The sequence below is a fragment of the Simochromis diagramma genome, unplaced genomic scaffold, assembly GCF_900408965.1.
Source record: "Simochromis diagramma unplaced genomic scaffold, fSimDia1.1 OVJJ01000321.1, whole genome shotgun sequence".
Classification (NCBI taxonomy): Eukaryota; Metazoa; Chordata; class Actinopteri; order Cichliformes; family Cichlidae; genus Simochromis; species Simochromis diagramma.
Window position 1 is genome coordinate 2916727 of NW_024386772.1, and position 14938 is coordinate 2931664.

At 41.1% G+C, this 14938-nt stretch overlaps 1 protein-coding gene and 1 long non-coding RNA gene across 5 annotated transcripts in view; one reads left to right on the forward strand and one right to left on the reverse strand.

Annotated features, from left to right (window-relative positions):
• LOC120740290 (growth arrest-specific protein 7-like) overlaps positions 1 to 14938 on the forward strand; it is a 49751-nt gene that overhangs the window by 32580 nt on the left and 2233 nt on the right. For all 4 annotated transcript variants that reach the window (XM_040042547.1, XM_040042554.1, XM_040042563.1 and 1 more), the window contains 5 exons: positions 3200 to 3278; positions 5408 to 5539; positions 7707 to 7830; positions 11061 to 11140; positions 11678 to 11776. In XM_040042547.1, the coding sequence (XP_039898481.1) occupies positions 3200 to 3278; positions 5408 to 5539; positions 7707 to 7830; positions 11061 to 11140; positions 11678 to 11776 (514 nt within the window). The remainder of the gene's footprint in view (positions 1 to 3199; positions 3279 to 5407; positions 5540 to 7706; positions 7831 to 11060; positions 11141 to 11677; positions 11777 to 14938) is intronic.
• Positions 7 to 13267, reverse strand: LOC120740312. Its single transcript, XR_005697351.1, has 3 exons — positions 13257 to 13267; positions 12191 to 12197; positions 7 to 112 (listed from the first exon to the last, which is right to left on the reverse strand). It is a non-coding gene; the product is annotated as an uncharacterized LOC120740312 (long non-coding RNA).

Here is a 14938-nt window from a genome sequence, read left to right on the forward strand (position 1 = left end):
ACCACTTTAAAATATTATGATATTTATAATATTATAATTATAAATATTTATAATATTATTTGAAATGATTGAAAAACACAGCATTGATGACATGGGGCCATATTTACTAACTCTGAGATTTGTGTGACTGATCCTGTTACATGTGTATTTCCTTTCTCAAGACGTGAACTATAAAGAAAATATTTAAATCAAGTGTGCAAACAAACTGATTTTATATTTTGCATTTGCTGCATTTGGAGTTGGCCTAAGAAATTTACATTACCAATGGTTTGTGTTTCTCTTTTCTTTGTGGGGTGTATGCAGCTAAACCACACACTGTATGTAGAAGATGCACACGAGGCCCTTTTCCATTAGTACCTACTCGGCTTGACTAAAATGTGACGTCATCAGACTGCATGCCATCGAGTGGCTGGTCAGTAGCATCACTTGATGAGTCATGAGAGCATCTCATTCACAAAAATTAAAACCATTTGCCATTTTTGAAACCCGGCAACAAGGAAGATGGCTATAAAAAACAGCACTTTGATCCCCAAGTCTGACAAAAAGCCACAGACCGAGCAGCGGGTATGTTCTTGCCTCGACGTCCACCTTTTTTTAAAGCGTTCGTGTTGCATATTAATGACGTTGCTATGACGACAACCAGACGCGTTGCTATGACGGCAACCAGGCACGTTAGGTACGCTCAAAAAAATGAAATTGGGCGGTTATTACATTTACAAAATTCAAACTTGTAATGTGAACAAAATAATTTCATGTTTCTGTGGTGAACGTAATTAAATCATGTAGGATCTGTATGAAATTCAACAACTTAATTTATTCTTGTTGAGATGACAGTGGCGTGGAGGTTGCTGTCCATTTTTTTTATTTTGTTGTGACTGAGCTACAAGTGCTCTATATGAAACCAGTTGTCACCCACTGGTTTGTGTTATTGTGAAGCATCAACTTTAGCGTTTTGACCGCCTTCATGTTGGGGTTTTGTAGCCAGAAGTGACCATATTCAGACAGAGTGCTAAGTTACGAGCTAATGCTAAAGGTGCAGCCATAACACAGAAACTGATACCTGCTAATTAGTGCTAACAGACTGAAGTACTCATTCAATAAGTATTCTACTACCAGTATTCATTAAAGCCTATGCAGACTATGTCGCATTATCAGGTAAGTCCATAAACATTCCCCACACTGCTTCTCTGCTTTGATGTCATGATTGATCAGTATGTACTGCTTTGCTCTGGACTGACCTTTGCTTGTATTGATCAGTTTGGTCGTAGGATGTTCACAGGGCAGCAGGAGGTCAAACCAATTCTTCAAACGCACTCAGATCGTTATTTATTTCCCCCACATTCAAACATACAAAGCATCAGGTCAAACATATACATAGAATATCAATAATTATTTTTGTTTGTACAATCTCGAGATCATCTTAAAAGACATGGTAACAAATTCTGCTCATTTCCAGCTTCATGTTTTCATTCTGGGACTAGAGTAGCTTTGCATGACTCATAGTTTAAAATAATCCATGTTTATCTTAAACTGGGGCTTGGTGTACCTACTTGAACAAAATAATTCATTTGACCTCCTCTACTTTTGTGGCCGCTCTATATTTAAACCAAATTTCTTCTGACATCTGTTCTCAGTGACAGCATAAAGCTAAGACAAAAAAAAGGAACGGGCTGGTACTTTTAAAATGTTTTTCTGCTCAATTTGAGCTTTCTCAGTGCTTTCTTGCTACATTCACCCATTCAAACACACACATTCACTTTTTTATGCCTAAGCACTTTTAATCTAACACACAGTCCAAAAGATGCTTCAGGATCAACTCAGGGTTCAGTATCCCGCCCAAGGGTACTTGTGCGTACAGGCTGGAGGAGCCAGGGATCAAACTGCTGCCACTAAAAGGAGAGTTCAGAACCAGAAACAATCCTGCATTCTTATGAAAGTAACTCAAAAAAAGAAAAGCGTGTTCTACCTTTTGTCAGTTTGGTGAAATTTTCCAACACAACCAGGCTGAAGAAGCTTTGGATTTTTGCAAACTGTCAGTCACATGTTTGTATTGATGTTCTGAGCTTTTTGTGTCACAGTACTGGGTCTGTGACGCAGTGTCTTTGTGTGGGTTTTAGTTATATTCTTTGATTATTGTGATTCATGGGTTTTGGTTCTGCTTGTGTTATATTTTTAGTCCTAGGATTTTGGTTTCTGTTATTTTGTCTTTTTCATGTTCCTCGTCTTGTGACGCTCGTCTGCGTGTTCCTCCATGTTCCTCTGTGTTATACTTCCTGTTTTACTTTGACAGTCTGTGTCCTTTGTCCATGTATTCTCCTTTGCTTCCTTTGTCTCATTAGGTCTGATTTGTCCCAGCTGTGTTACCACCTGTTCCCCATCCTCTCGTTGTCCTGCTGGTGTGTTTAAGTCCTGTGTTTCTCTTTGTCAGGCGTCGCATCGTATCCTCTCCACGCTGTGTTTTCTCCTCTGTGTTTGTGGTAGCTTTCCAGTTAGCTGTTCAGTTCTGTTTTCTAGTTTCCCCAGATTTCTAGTTAGTGTTTCGTGCTTCTGGTTTTAGTTTCCTTATATTCATGTTTGAGTTTTCCCAGCAAATAAAGCTGCTGCTTTAAGTTTTTGCCTTTTATGAGTCCTGCATTTGGATCCTTCCTCCTGCCGCTCACAGCACACTACATGCCATTTTGATCCATGGCCTTGACAAATATGATCCTTTGGTATCATTTATAAAAAATACTGGCAGCTGCCCGTCCACCTGTGGTATCAATTTGACATCTTAAGCGACTTGTTGTTCTCAAACTGGGGTTTCCACTCCCTCTGCCCAGCGGGTGACGACAATACTCCATCAGCCTTTTACAGCTGTCGCTAACACCGAAAAGAAGAAACTAGTAATGAAAAGAATAAAAGCTAAACTTAAACGAGCAAATTTATTTTTTGTTTTTTTTGTTGAGGTCTGCACAGAGTCCTTTGTCCTTTGAGGACTTTCTTTGTTTCGTTATATATAAGCTGAGACCATTATTTGAAACTTTGCTCGGGTTCTGTACGTATGGATTATTTGTTTTGCTGCACAGAATCTGCTTTTGCTTTTTATGCTGTTAAGGTAATAATTCTACATCTTGTATCTGCTTCGTTTGTACACTTTGACCCAACCGTTCAATGCTTTTGATCTGTTAGTTTAACTTCTTTCACGTCGATGTTCTCTCAGGACTCTCGGAGAAGCGTGGACTCAGCTTAAGAAGAGTCTCCATGATGAGGCTGAAGTTCACCTCAAGTTCTCCAACAAGGTAAAATCTACTCATATACAGATTAAACACCAGGATTCAATTAGTTGATCAGCTCTACTTTAGCATTATTATTCTATCCTGTAGACAGAATCATGAAGGTTTTTTCTTCTGCCTTGATTTTTCAGTTTTGTACACTTTCAGGTCAAGTGTTGAATGTTTTCAGTCAGCTGTGGAAACGGATACTTGATCCGACCACATCCTGAGGTGACGGGTTTTGTTTACTTCAGCCTCGCCTGTGTTGACCACAGAAAATGACCCGTCTGTGAGTCCGATTACCGGTGATGCAGAAACAGCATAGTGGCTTCAGAGGCAGCCTTAAATAAAGCAAAGGCAGCCTCTGAGCTTTTCGTAGTTCTCTGTTGTCTAATTAATTAGCTACGTATTCTGACAAGCCCCACGCCGAAGGCTATGCAGGCCTTTCCCAGCTCCAGCAGGGCTCCATGCTTTGTTATCGTGGGTGGAGGTAAAGTATAACAAGGCGGAGGAATGAGGAGTCTTATCAAGCCTGCAGAAGCCGCAACTTGTTTTGCTCTCCGAGTTTTAAATAAGCTACAGTTCATCAGTAGCTTCAAGCTTTGCCATTTGCACCAGATTAGTATTCAGCATGCAGAGCCATCAGTGCTGAAAGGCACCTCGCAGTCCATTGAAATGTCATTTAAAAAAACAAATCGTAATATTGGACAAACTTTTGCTGAGAGACAGAGACAGTTGACACCCATTTAGCTGCACTTTTCCACAGTTTAATAAAGATCCAAGTTAAATGCACTGCCAATGTATGTATTGATTTTAAGGTGCCTAAAAACTGCAAATTGTGCTGTTCACACTTTAAGATATGGATCCAATAAACATAAATGGGAGTAAGTTTTGATCCAGGTAGACATTACTAACCAAACTGTGGGCTGAAACGCTCCATGCTACATCCCCCTGTCAAAATTAAGCAAAAAACAATCAAAATCCACAAACATGTAAATCCCAGAAACATTTGAATGGTGCGTGAGGTCTCTGATACAACCACATAACTCTGCTGCCGGGCACCAGGGAGTTAGCCGCTACCAGTAAACACTGAAAATTACCTAAAGCTACAGAGTACCAGTGGCTGATGCAGTAAAAGGGCAGGTACAGTATAAAAGACATGGTAACAATCGTAAACATCGGGTTAGCTTTACACCTCTAGAGCCGCTCTTGGAGACTAAATGCTTTCTTCTAGACTGATAAAATCCATCTATTTTCTTCCACTTGTCCAAAGTTGGGTTATAGTGGCAGCAGGCTAAGCAGTGTATTCCAGATGCTTTTGCACGATGTGATCCAGATGATATATAAAGTCTCTCCAGCTAGTTGTGGCTGAACCAGAGATTCTCCTTTCAGCTCGCTTTGACCAAAAACCTCCAAAGAAAGATACGAAGGAGGCATCGTGATCAGATGCCCAGAGGACCTCAGCTAGCTCTTTTCAACACAGAGCCTAGCCACCCAATGGAAACTAGTTTCTGCTGTTTGTATCCACGGTTTTATTCTTTCGGTCACTTACAACTCGTGCCCATAGGTTAGGGGTGTCACCACCTGCCAACCTGTGAGGATCAGGAGTGGATCTTACTCATATAGATGAAGTAAAGCCAAGGACCACTCTTTGGAATAATTCATTGTATTCAGATTTACATCACAGGTAAAATTAACCACACCTATGAGTGCTGTTGGTAGATTGAAGATTCTAGTTCGTGTATATCCACTTTTTTCTACTTTAAGCTCAGTTTAAACGTGGACTCAAGCTTTAATTTAACTTCAATTTAATTCAGTTAAATTCAGCAGTTCCTCGAGGACAGTAAGGTAAAGACTCTGTAATAATAGAGAGAAAACCCAGCAATCAAATGACCCTCTTTGAGCAAGCACTTGGTGACAAAGGGAAGCAGAACCGGGCTCAGGGAGGGGCACCTAAAGCAGCTCTGCCATAATTGCTGAATAGCTGAGTAAAGCTTAAAGTCATTCTTTAGATTTATTTCTGATTTTGTGCATGGGTGGGTGGTTTTGTATTTGACTGCATTTTACTGAAAATGAGAGAGCAAAGCATTAGGAACACCAGAAAGCTCTTAAAGCACGCTGCACATTACTGATATCTGACTGCTTTGTTTTCACAGCTCCACACGGAGGTAGAGAAGCCCTTGCTGACCTTCAGGGGCGACAACTTCAAGAAGGACCTGAAGAAGTACGACCATCACATCGCCGACCTCAGGAAGCAGCTGGCCAGCCGCTACGCCAGCGTGGAGAAGGTGCGTGGTGATGCCGTCGCTGACATGCACACAAAACATGCAGTAAAGCTTCACGCAGACGAGTGTTTGTTTGGATCAGAGTGATGACATAATGATAGCAACTCCGGTACCTCCTACGCTCGGCCCTTCATGGCAGTCGGTGTTTTGTTGCTGCTTCCCACCTGCTGTATCAGCTCATGAATGGATGTGGATTCTGTCTTGCACAGATCATTTTTTTTCTGCTTTTCACTTTTATTTTTGTGGCATGTTGTGGTGGGTGGCAGCAATATGTGAACACTGTGTTTTCACTGCCAGAAGAGCTAGAAGCAGAGCCAACAACCTCGCTTTGTTGGCAGTTGTTCATGCACCGTCATTTCTACTAGAGATCTAGGGAGCCTTTTGCTGTTTCCATTAAGATTATTGGTCTTATTAGTGCCACACATAACATAGGTGGAAATCATTTCCTACTTGTAGAAAGCCATTTTTATTCTGTTTTTATTTTGCTGCATCGTAGTTATTCAGCAAAATAAGACAACGCTGTGTCGGTTGGTCCATGAGGCGACTCAGGAGGGTTAAGCAGCTTCCTGTCCACACTGTGTACGTTGGGGAAGGCGTTCAGCTGACCTTAGCTTAGGACATAGTCAGGTCTTGGAAGGAATGCTTCTCTTTAGTCCCAATGACACTCCTTCTATGGTGGAGGCAGAGTCTGGTGGCAGTGGCAGGGTGGATGAAGTTCACTGTGATGCCCTGAGTTTCTGAAAGCTCTGGATGATGTGGGGCTGTTGTGGTCGACACCTCAGCGATACTGTGTGGAAGTCATGAAGGCTTATGCCGGGATGCTGGAGAGGACCCATTAGTCACACTTTGGATTCAAGAAGAACGATGTGCCAGTCGTCCTGAAACACTGGACCAGCTCTTTATACTCTCAATGCTATGCGAGGATGTGTGGGAGTTTGTCTAATCAGTCTACATGTGTTTTGTGTACTCAGAGCATCTGGATTTTAGAAGTATAGGGTATTGACGTCCTCCTGTGCAACTGCTATAATTGCTTGGCCCTTTTTATTGCCAGCTGTAAGTCAGATTCATCTCATTGGGTGTTGGACTCTGCGACCATGGCTGTCCAGATGCTGTTCAGAATTTTTGTGGGCAGGATTTCTAGCGGCAGATGGATGGAGGGTGGCGGGTTGATGGCCTCGGGATCTCGTCGCTGCTTTTGCAGATCGTCGAGCGTTGACCTCCTGCTCACATTGGGCTGTTTGCAGACCAGTGTGAAGCAGCTGGAAAGAGAATTGCATCTCAGTCTGAGGCCGTGGTTTTCGGTATGAAAAGGGTAGTTTTCATTACCCGCTGTATTTGCAGTGATGCAGACGTTGCACTGGTCCATCGTGGTGAAGAGAGAGCGTGAAAGTGCAGTCATTCAGGACAGCCTCAGAGTAGAGCCGCTACTCTTCCTCCACATTGAAAGGAGCGATTATTAGGATGCCTTCTGGGCGCCTCCTGGGTGAGATGTTCCAGACTTGTCCTATCAGGAGGAGGCCCTGGGGCAGACCCAGAGATTTCTTGGCTGGCCTGGGAACACTTTGGTATCCCCCAGAAGAGCTAGAGGATCTGTGGAGATGGAGGTCTGGGCATTACTACTTAGACAGCCGTCCTCGTGATCTGGACTGCGATGGATGGACTTATTAAGTTCTTGTCCTGTAGACACTTTAATGAATTATATTCAACTTTTTACATACGTTTCTATTTTCAGTTTCTTTTAGATTTTTACCTTAAGCTCTTAAACAGTCTTCATATTTACTGTGTACTATACTATACCACTTTTTAATATCTGCATTATGCTTTATTTTTTTGGTTTTTCTGTCTTAACTGATAAAACTGAAAAGAAATATCTGCTGCTCAATGTCTCAGGTTTAAAATGGGCTGTTTTGGCTCACATCGCCTTTATTATATTATTCTGTGTTTACATTTCAAACACAATCACAGCACAACCTTGGAGAGTTGCCTATGTACAGAATAAGAGGAAAGACTCAATGGTATGGATTAGAAGAAGATTAAAGGATGAGACCAGGATCGCAGCACGGAAGTCAGAAGCCAGCATGAAAAGGCTGTAATGACTGTAGTAATAGATGTAGGTGCAGTAAATCTGAGGATTACCACGAATGACTCATTGTTTCTGTGCGCGCCGCAGGCACGTAAAGCCCTGGCAGACAGGCAGAAGGATCTGGAGGTGAAGACCCAGCAGCTGGAAATTAAACTCAGCAATAAGACGGAGGAGGACATAAAGAAGGCCCGGCGGAAATCCACACAAGCAGGTCAGAGGTCAAAGTCTCACAAAAGTACAGTCGTCAAATAATAAATGGAAAATTCAGGGAATTTTATGTGAGGGGGGAAAGTTTACAGGAATCTGAAACAGCTGGATAAAAGAACAGGATAATGAAGTTTTAAAGCACATCTGTGAGCAGCTGGAAACGATAAAAGAGGTTTGTAAGTGGTTTTAGTTCCCCTTGTTCCTGGGGTAAAGGAGCAGTTTGACGTTTTGGACAGTAAACCTGTTTTTGTTTAAAGAAAGGAGAAGATGGAAACCAGCCTTATTGTTACCGTACCGCTTTTTCTACCGTTTATGCTGAGCTAAGCTCACCTGGCTGTAGCTTTGTACTGCACAGGGAAGTCAAACTTACAGTAGCAGTCTAAAGTTTGCACACTCACACGTTTGTGTAGCTACTGTCGCATGATTACTCTACAACATGTAGTGTCAGTATTACTGCAGAACCACTGGCTGTTATTATCTTTATCAGCTGTACTTAGCAGCTGCTTGCTGAGCACATCAGGATGATCCTGCCCAAACCTACTTGAGTATTTTAGAAAAGTTACCTTTTTTTATGCCTTTTGACATTTCGCTCACACATGAAAACATCTGTTTATGTCACTGAAGACTAAAGTTTTCAAAAACTCAAGCTCTGCACTCGCGTGTGGACAGGAAGTCGAATATTTGGTCCTCTAACATCACAACAGTGTGTGCCTTTATATCCTTTTTAGACGTCATTGTCATGTTATTGTTTGCATAATAACTTTCTAAGCTTTTAGTTGGTCAACTTTACAGTGAGGGTTCTATCGCTTAAGTAAAATAAATACATTACTTAAAAAATAAATTGGTTATTTTACATTAATAAATACATAAAGAAGTACAGAATTAAATGTAGAAATTTAAATTAAAAGTTAAATATGTGCAGAAATAAAACTGTTACTGTAAAGTACATTAATAAATAAATATTGATTTGTGATATTTTTTATGCATTTTTCATCCTCCATATCCATCTGCAGCGTGGAAGGCTTAAACTAAAATATCAGCCATATGTTCAATATTCTGCAGACTGTGTGGATGCATTGTTATTATGATGTGGGGGGTTTTCTCGCCAAAGAGAAGAAACTCTATGTTTGGCATCCTGATGAGAAAAGATCCTGTTGTAATAGTTTCCCTCCATATTTCTCCTCTGGAGAGGAAACGCTCTGCAGGAACTAATCTTTCTGTCCGCCCCTCAGTAGATTAGTCACGGTTCACAACACTAATCAATAACTTCCACGAGGCTCAGGTGATTGATGTCGGCTTTGTGCTGCTGCTACCTTAAAGTTGGGCCAAATACTACTCGCTGCTAAACACAGGGAGGTGTTTTACCCATTTTACCTGCGCTGAAGGAATTTTAAAAAGCATCTATGGTTTTCCTCTTTTCCTAGCTCAGTGTAAGGATGCAAAGAGCTTAAACTTCCTGCCGTCTTTGGTCAGCAGTAAAGAAACTGGAAGGAGAGACTACATCAAAAGGATGTTTAGTATCATAGACAGTAGCTACAGTGATGTCGTTTTGAAGCCTTAGAAGAGCATTTTTCAAACTCAATATGATGAGCGAGGGACAGACTGCATGCTCAATGGCTAATGACTTTTCAGTCACAAGTCTTTACCCAATGAAACGAGTGACTGAGCCCATAATATCATCAGGAAAGTGTTTAGAGAGGTCCTGTACACTTCAAGAGGACCAGAAATCCTTTTGTTTTCACAGGTTTCGCCCCCTGGTGGCTATTAAATAGAATACAGGTTAGAGGCACTTGTGTGTCCTCCTCATTTTTCAGAGCCAGAAGCTACGTGCATCTGTTTTAACTGTCGACGTTTAGCGTGTATTGGAAATCCTGTTTACAGCCTCATATAAAGGCAACTGTCTAAGAACTGAGCTTGAACTAATAAAAACCACAGTGCTGATGAAATACAATATAACACAAACAAAACACAAACATAGCAACATCAAAGCAGTTTTATCAATTTACTATAAAAAATACAGTATTTCTATAATATAAAACACATAAAATGTTCAGTTTCTTTCAATTCTTCACTTGAATCATCTGAGGGGAGGAAATGAAAAAGTCATGTAAAACTTTACCTTCATCCTGTGAATATTTCACAGTTACAGGACCTCAAGGTCGAGGGCAGGTTGAAGTATGGCCCTTTGTTCCAGCACATACCGGTATCTACAGAAGATTTCAGGGATGAAAAACAAATTTAAGCTCTGTTAAAAAAACACAACCATCAGTTTAGTGTCGGCTGCGTAGAGGAACAGAAACAGCCATGAATATCTGAATACCTGAATATCTGTTCCTGATACGTCACAGCAGAAAACTACATTTTGGTTAAACTATAAAGGGATCGTATCACATGATGGAGGTGGCTGCTCGAATTATATCATATAAAAGGAGTTGCTTTTACCTACTGTTTGACATCCAGGCTCATCATTTAGCCGTGATTCCTTCTGGGTCAATTCATCTTTTATTAGATTATGTTGAATGTCCATATAATTATAATTTAATACTATACTGTTATTTACAGTTTCATTATTTATTAAACACAAATTTAAAAGGGAAAAAAATATATCTTACTTTGGTCATTCAGTACCCTTGGGTCATGATTATTAAAGTAACTGTTTATATAACGCATTACTGCAGGGATGAAGCATGCTGATTAATACTGTTGTATGCCTCATAAAACTTAGTCACAGTCATTGTGGTCTACATAAATGAGACAGCAAATAAACTAAAATCTGAACAAGTTGCTCAAGGAAAAAACTTTAACAAGTACCATAAAGGCAAAAAGCTGTCCACACCCTGAATATACAGATACAGCAACAAAATATCTCCTGAAATTTAGGATTTCTTCTGTGGACACCCACAATTAGACGTTCCACTCACAGTAAAACACTTCTCGACACGTGAAATGTCCTTACATCTGCTTATGTAAGGAAGTGTGCTGTAAACCGTTCATTAAAGGCTTCTATCGTCTTGAAAGGTGCTAAACATTTATAGTACAGGTCGACGAGAAGCTGGGATTCATCTGTGATGGCGCTGCGCTCGCTGAATGCTGATCCCTGAGCGCCCTCTGCTGATCGTTACAGGCCTTGCAGCACGTGTTAACCAGCAGATCCACGATCTTGCACTCAGAGCTGAAACAAAATAAAACACCATCAGCTGTTCTTCTCATCGTGTTGCTATGTGTTTTTTCCAGGTGATGACCTGATGCGCTGTGTGGACCTCTACAACCAAACCCAGTCCAAGTGGTTTGAAGAAATGGTGACAACCAGCATGGTAAACAGCTGTGTGTGATTCACCAGCCAAAAAGACCGAAACAAAATATGATGCATGTCTTCTCTTCTAGGTCTGAGCTGTGACACTTTATACTGTGTAATGTATACTGTGCAGGAAAATCACAAATAAGTACAATTAGGTTCTGTAATTAGACTTTAAACATTTACACCAATGAACTAAAGGTGTTATGGTTTTTAACAGTGGACACTTAATAGCATTGTGTGCAGGTATTTGTCTAAAAAATATTATTTATCTGGTTTTAAATCATATTTATAACCTCTGAAAGATATAATATTTCCTAAATACTGTTAATATTATATTCAAATGTAAAAGTTAAGCTTGTGTTGAAAGAACCTCGGCCGTTTTATATATGAGGTCAGAGAAAAGAGCAAAAGCTGGATTTTTATTTCAACATATTCAGTGGTGGGATCTCTGCTCATTAATGAAGGACTGATAATCTGCGTGATGTCAGTAGTACAGCGGTTATCGGCTGTCTGTCTTACTAAGTAGGACATTTGTCTTCCCTTTTCCGTGTAGGAGCTGGAGAAACTGGAGGTGGAGCGGATCGAGTGGATTCAGCAGCATTTACGACAGTATACGACCCTACGGCATGAAACAGACATGTTCAACCAGAGTGTGAGTTTGTGGCAGTTTTAGCACCTTTTTGTGGTATTATTTTGGCTTCTGTTGTCATTTTGTGTCCTGTTTTTGTTCTTTTTTTGTAATGGTTTTGTCTTATTAGTAGTTTCTGCTTCTGTCTTTGCAGGTTTCTAGTCTTTGTGTAATCTGCAGAGCCTTTTTCTCACCTTATTTTTTACTTAATCACTTCAGTTTCTCGCTCAGTTTTCCTGGTAACTGTAATTCTGTGTTTCCTGCTGTTTTTTGATCACAAGAACTCTAAATCCGTCTCCAAAGCCACTGATGTTGTGTACTCATTTCATATTCACAGATGAAAACAGAAATCTCACCCTTAAGATTGTAGATGGCTTGTAATGATGGATGTACCCACACACTTCGGAGCCAGAAGCTAGCGTCCCTAATTTATTCCACAGTAACACTGCAGTTCCCTTTTTTCCAGATCCAAGCAGAGACTGTCGGCGAGAGCCTTCAGTGTCAGACTTTGGAAAAACATCTTTTCAATCCCTGCTTTGTAGCTACATTCTATTAATTTGTAGTTCCGCATTATCCTTAAAACAGTTGGTTTTAATACTGAATGGAGTTGATTTGCTTCTTATAGACTCACATCACTGTATATCATAACTTTTTTTGTATTTAGAGCCAGAGTGAAAATATTGGCTAGTTAATCCACCTAAAACAGGTCACACATTGCAGTTTTCTTTGGGCCACATTCGGGCTTAGTCTGATGGAAGTATTTGGGGTAACCCATGCCACACCTCTCGCCTACACCAAGCCAGTGCCTTAACGAGGGTGTAAGTATCAAAAGTAGTACTAATATGATATATAAATCATTTCTGTGGCAAAAGTAGGGGGAAAAATCCAAAGTTCAGCATCTCAAAGGGACGTGTTCCTTTTTTTTGTCATGTATGATAAATTATAAAATGTGAAGAGGCCGCCTGGCAACGTACATTTTCTGAACCAAATGATTGAGGTGTGGGAAAAAAATCGATACAGCATAGCATCGCGATGTGTGTGTGGTGATATGGGAACGGTATGAACCAGAGGGCTCATCTCATGCACCGCCGTCCTGGAATAACGTTAGCAGAGCAAACTTAAATCAGCTCAACGAGAAACCAACACTGAACTCCATGACAATGCTACGTCCTAGTTTAATGGTTTCCCGGAGCTTGAGGGTGTTGCACACTCACAGCATCTTTAGATCACCAGGCACAGGTCTCCTGATACAAGGCTCAGTCTAACTTGGACTGACTGCAGTCACACTCAGAGATTGTTGTAGCTTTGCAAATAATTGAGTTTAGTGTATAAATGCAGACAGATAACCAACATGTTACCATCAGTGAATCAGTCTTTGCCACCAGCTGGTTTTATTCTGGTTACATTCCTATAGACCAGGAAGTTTGCTGAGCTCACATTTAGTAGTTAAATGTGGATTTCTGTCTATGTCAACATCACAGTTATTTGCTGTGTTATCAGTAACAGATTACATGTAATTGCCGACTTGACCCCATTCAGCAGCAGTCTGATGTCAGACGGTGACAGCGTTGGTATGCTTGACAATTTCATTTTGCAGAAAATAAGTAACTGAAGTGACACCTTTTTATTGGCTAAAACAGATATTAACAAAGTTTAACTTTGAGTCACGATAAATGTAACTGCCATACTGAGCATATCGCAGAATATTATAAAAATCGCAATAAGAAGTTTTGTGATAACATCATATCGTGGACCGTCTGGTGATTCTCACCTTTACTGAACAACAGACTGAATAATCAGCTAATCGGTGCATTACGGGTCCGAGTAAACCATCAGCAGTGGTGTCACTGCTGTGATGCGACTTCGTGCTTCGTGCTTCTTGAGCTGGCGAGCGTAGGTGCTGTGACAGAGCGAGCCCTGGGCGATCCCGCGTCAGCCTTTGATGCAGCGCGCCGGCTGAGCTCTCTCAGATCCTCAGAGAAACCCGCCCAGACGTTCTGCTCATTTAGGGCCAAAGGCCTTTGAATGTGACGAGACGTTTTCTGTCAGCGCTGTAGGAAGCTTCCAGAACGAGGGCGCCTCTCTGCGTGAAAGCTGGCAACATGAATACCGGAGAGGTGACAGACGCACCAGAGATGAAACCAATACAATCATCTGCAAGCAAAATATAGGACAGTTCAAGTCACACAGCTTTTACGTTTGGATTGCTCACTTTTTGTTTTCGTCTGCATAGAGGAAGATTTTAAATGTGCAGCAACACTGAAGCTCAATGAACCCGACTAATGAATACAGATGGGAGTTGCAGCCGTAGGCCACGGTAATCTCATGATCTGGTTTAGCCTCTGTTAGCACACAGACTTTATGGAAGACTCGCAGTATTCTGAGTTAAAATCTCTGGTTCACATCATTAGTTCTTCTTCTTTTTCTTATCCTCCATATTCATCATCCTTTGTCCTGGTCACTCCCAGTTTAGATCTTAATATCTTCAGCTCCACCTCCTGTCTTTTTGCCAGTGCCATCATCTCTAATCCATACACCATAGCCGTTCCACCTTCGCTTTCACTCTTGCTGCTATCCTTCTGTCACAACTCACCCCTAACACTCACCTCCACCTGCTTCACCCTGCCTGCACTCTCCTCTTCACCTCTGTTGCTTTGGATGGTTGATCCAAGTTATTTAAGGTTGCTTTTACTACCTCTGCTCCTTGGATGTTCACCTTTCCACCTGTCTCCCTCTCATTCAGACATCCTTTAATCACACATATGAACAAAACTCCCGACCATGGTCTCGGCCTCATGTTGCATTTCCGTTGGCTTGATTGAGGCTTACATTCTTTGCTTTGTGCAGCCGAGTGTGAAGTCCGAGGACATGAATCCCATCTGGAAAAAGGTGGATTCCCCTCTTGGACTTGTTCTTGCATTTTTGAGTTGCTCCAAATGTCCAAAATCTCATCTATGTACAACATGATTTGCTTCTAGAATCATTTTTGGGATCACAGTTTGAATAAACTGCACTGGTTAACGTCTCTGAGAATAAGAGCTCCTTATAAAGAGAATTAGAGAAACAGGAAAAGAAGCACTGTTCTCCTGAATGTTTAAATTGTTTTCTGATCATTTGCAAGAGAAAACCTAAAAAGGTGCATGTTGGGTAAAGTTAAAAGCCTCATGTCACCAGGTGGGACAGGTA